The 3,620-nt window shown below is 37.5% G+C and overlaps 1 protein-coding gene across 1 annotated transcript; it reads right to left on the reverse strand.

Moving 5' to 3' along the window:
- Window positions 1-408: 408 nt before the first annotated feature.
- Window positions 409-3,410, reverse strand: LOC118063449 (uncharacterized protein At3g27210). Its single transcript, XM_035077500.2, has 3 exons — window positions 3,057-3,410; window positions 1,439-1,519; window positions 409-1,126 (listed from the first exon to the last, which is right to left on the reverse strand). The coding sequence occupies exons 1-3, from the start codon at window positions 3,211-3,213 to the stop codon at window positions 672-674; spliced, it is 693 nt and encodes a 230-aa protein (XP_034933391.1). The 5' UTR covers window positions 3,214-3,410; the 3' UTR covers window positions 409-671.
- Window positions 3,411-3,620: the final 210 nt, after the last annotated feature.

The following is a 3,620-nucleotide window of genomic DNA, read 5'->3' on the forward strand; positions in this document are numbered from 1 at the left end:
GTTTATTGATTGTGCCAGACAATTCAGCGTTTTTTGAACAGTGAAAGAAAAAATGATCATTTTTGGAGAGTCAAAGCTTGGATTGATGGGGTCAAGCATGTCCTTTGATCTTGGTTCTCGGACTCTTCTGAGTCTCTACAGCACAGGCAACTTCACTCTTCCGTATGCGTATGGGACGGGAGAAAGGATCCCATCTGCTCCTAAACACACCCTTACTCCAGGACAATCTTCATGGGGGCATCCCTAGAAGCATACGAGAAAGGAGAAAATGTGAACGATCAAAACGTGCACCTGCTTATGGAAATGAGCATGCAGATGACAGATGATACAGTGGCAAAGCAAGGATAATTAGAGATAATTAGAGATAATATCTACCCGCCACTAGATTCGCTATGGAGATACATCAGATTCTTAAGAACTTGAAGACTAACTTCATATTATTGTTGATTGAGAGTAAAGTAAAAGAGTCTCAGATGATACACAATCTCTGCTGTTGCTTTATACATGTCCTTGGTCGATGAAACAAAGTTGCCCTCTAAGCATTGAAGTTGGGCAGTTATAGCTTATGGCCCCTTTTTCCTTTTTAACAACAAAACTTGTGACCTCAAGATATTTCAGATACTGGCTTTCCCCATATACAACATAATAGGCACGCTGGAAACTAAGTTTTATCATACAGCTATGGCTTGGCTTTTCTTCTTTCTTTCACTAAAACTACGGCAAAAAATCAAGCTCGGGATGCAACATGGACTAGATTTAAATGATTTCTCCTTCTCATTTAGGGCATCTCCATTAGCAGTCCTTTCACTACTACAGACAGAATTAGTTCCAGAGAGATAGGGGGTAGCATTGGCAGATTTCGGAAGGACGTCGAGTATGGTTTGCTTGACTTCCGTCTTCCCATTGGCAATGTTTTGGTCGCCTGAGCCTGAAGTTTGCAGGTCATCTACATCTCGGTCTTCTCTAATCCTATCCTTGAAAAGTTCAGATAATCTCTTCTTCCCAGTTGGAGATGGTTCCAGTTCAGAACCAGGAGGCCTGCCCTCCGAAGGGTTTTTGTTGGCTTGAGGGATCCCAGCAGAGAAATTATGGTGGACTGGGGTATTGCCACGGGAAGGAGTAAAATCTGCAATAACAAAAAATCACGGAGTTGAACACCAGCAACCATTTCTGCACATCTAACATAGACGCCATCAAGAATTCATAGCGTTTCAAAGTAAATGAAATGAAAGAGTGGAGCAGAATTGCCTACTTAACAAGAGACAACATTAAAAATCCTGATTGGTGGTGTTTCATATCTATGCAATATTGCAATCAGTTACAGAGCCTACGAACCAACTACTTAGCAGTAAAGCTACTCGAATAGTTCAAATTGCAATATAAGGCCGCAATGTCTCTACAAGACATTCAAGAAAACCCAAAGAAAATTAAGTCTTACCTCCATTCACACTATAGAAATCATCTTCACAGTCCGAGTCTAACCAGGCTCGAGAATCAAAAAATGTTTCTTCTTTACTACCTGCGAAGTACAACGAACATGCATCAACTTCAACTGCCAGCAAGGCACTGGGACTTGCAATTAAATTAGAGTAACATAATTGTATCATTCTTAGATCTGTAATGCTTATCAATAATTTATGAAAGTAGTCCACCACAGAACCAATTATTTATCTAATATCCAATAATGTCACAATTCCATAGAAGACGAACCTGTAGACCCATAAATAACCAACATAGGACAGACAGTTTTACCAAAACATTACCAGGCCTCCAGCTGGGGAAGACAAAACACAGAGAGCTCAACTAATCAGCAACACAACCACTATATATTGAAGAGAACTTGAAACCAAATCAAATTTACATCTTTCTTGGAGTTCCAGTACAATTCCCTGCCAGCCTCAGTTTCCCTAAAATTATTTTATCTGATTTTAAGATATCAGCAGTGGCATTTATAACAAAACTAACATCTCGAACCGATTGTGACATCCATCCACACTCCAAACCTTTCAGAAAATTCTTTACCATCTTCCACACGACACAAAGATTTCAATGAAGTGATAAAAAATGGTCCCACCAAACTGCACAGTTTCAAGATGCCATGGCAATACTCACAAATAAGTCAAATATATTAAATATGTTATTGATAAGAACTCATCTGCCTAAAAATGATTTCTCACTGGGATAACTTACCTCAAAGGACACTAATAATTAAAACATTAATATATTACCAGATTCAAGCAAGGAAATTAATCTTACTCGTACACTCCGCCATTCCTCTTGTTATAACCAACAAGGAATTAAAAAATCTCCTCATGGAGAACCTCAGCTTTTATCCTCCAGACTGAACAAATATCACTAATAATATAAATCCTTGCATAAAACACACCATTTCCATTCTTGCAGGCTACCAGCTAATGCACTCCATTTTGAAAATTCTACAGAATGGAACTTCTATTTTAATAATAATAATAAAAAAAAAAACTTAATTAGGCCATAACACCCTGCAGCCATATAAACTTCAATTTTTAAGCAACCCAATATAGTAACCATAGCTTCATTCATTTCTTTGATCATCTTAGATTAGTCCCAAAGCACCTATCTTCTTTTACATGAGAAAATAAAACCCATCAAGATAAATCACCAGAAACAATACAGCAACAGAGAACTCAATACACCTCCCTTTAAATAAATAAACCAAAATCTTCAACCATATAACGAAACACACATACAATCCTACGCATACTACAAACAGCAAAACCACAAAAAAAAGGCACAATCTTGGAAGATGTCACCAAACACTTACAGCTAGGAAAAAAAAACATAAAACTTTTTTTTACTTTCTGACATCTTCAAAGTCTATGGTCATATATCTAGACTAACTCTGCAAGCCCCACCACCACTCATTTCAGATCGCACTATCACCAAAAAAAGAAAGAGCTTAAAAAAACAGTACTTTTATCATCAAGACGTTACTAAAAAAAAAAATACAGCAACCCAGTTCACAACTGGTAGAGATAAACCAAAGATTCGGGAAAAATCATAGAAAAGAAGCATACCAAAAGTCTTGATTAGAGGGTTCGCAGTGGACTGTTTATTATCATTGATTGGTGACTTTGGAATCACAAGCTTGTCTTTTTTAGAGCTAAATGACACTCCTAGTTTCATGGCAGACTCCGGTGCAGTAGCGTTATGAACTGATGCACAAGAACCCATATTTTCTCCTTCTCTAAAACAAAACCTTCATCCCTTTATTAATTCCTTCAGGGAGAGAGAGAGAGAGAGAGAGAGAAGGATTTTGGAGTTATTGTAAAGGAGAGGCGAAGAGAAATATGGCTTCAAAAGAAAGAAAAGCAATCAGGGAGAGAGAGGGAGAGGTCTCCAGAGGGAAGTATAGCAGGGGAGGGATTTGTACGCATGTAATAAGTGTATAGGAGTAAAAATAAATAAATAAATAAAAGTATGTGGTGTGGGTCCACGTAAATAGGTTTTCAACTCTGAAATCAATGAATCAGGAGAGGAGGTGCCGAAGTGATGAGAAGTGGTTTTTTTTTTTTCTTTATCGATGACTATTAAATATTTAATAAATAATAATGGGTAGATTTGGATTTTGATTGGCTCTT

The sequence above is a fragment of the Populus alba genome, chromosome 1 (assembly GCF_005239225.2).
Source record: "Populus alba chromosome 1, ASM523922v2, whole genome shotgun sequence".
Lineage (NCBI taxonomy): Eukaryota > Viridiplantae > Streptophyta > Magnoliopsida > Malpighiales > Salicaceae > Populus > Populus alba.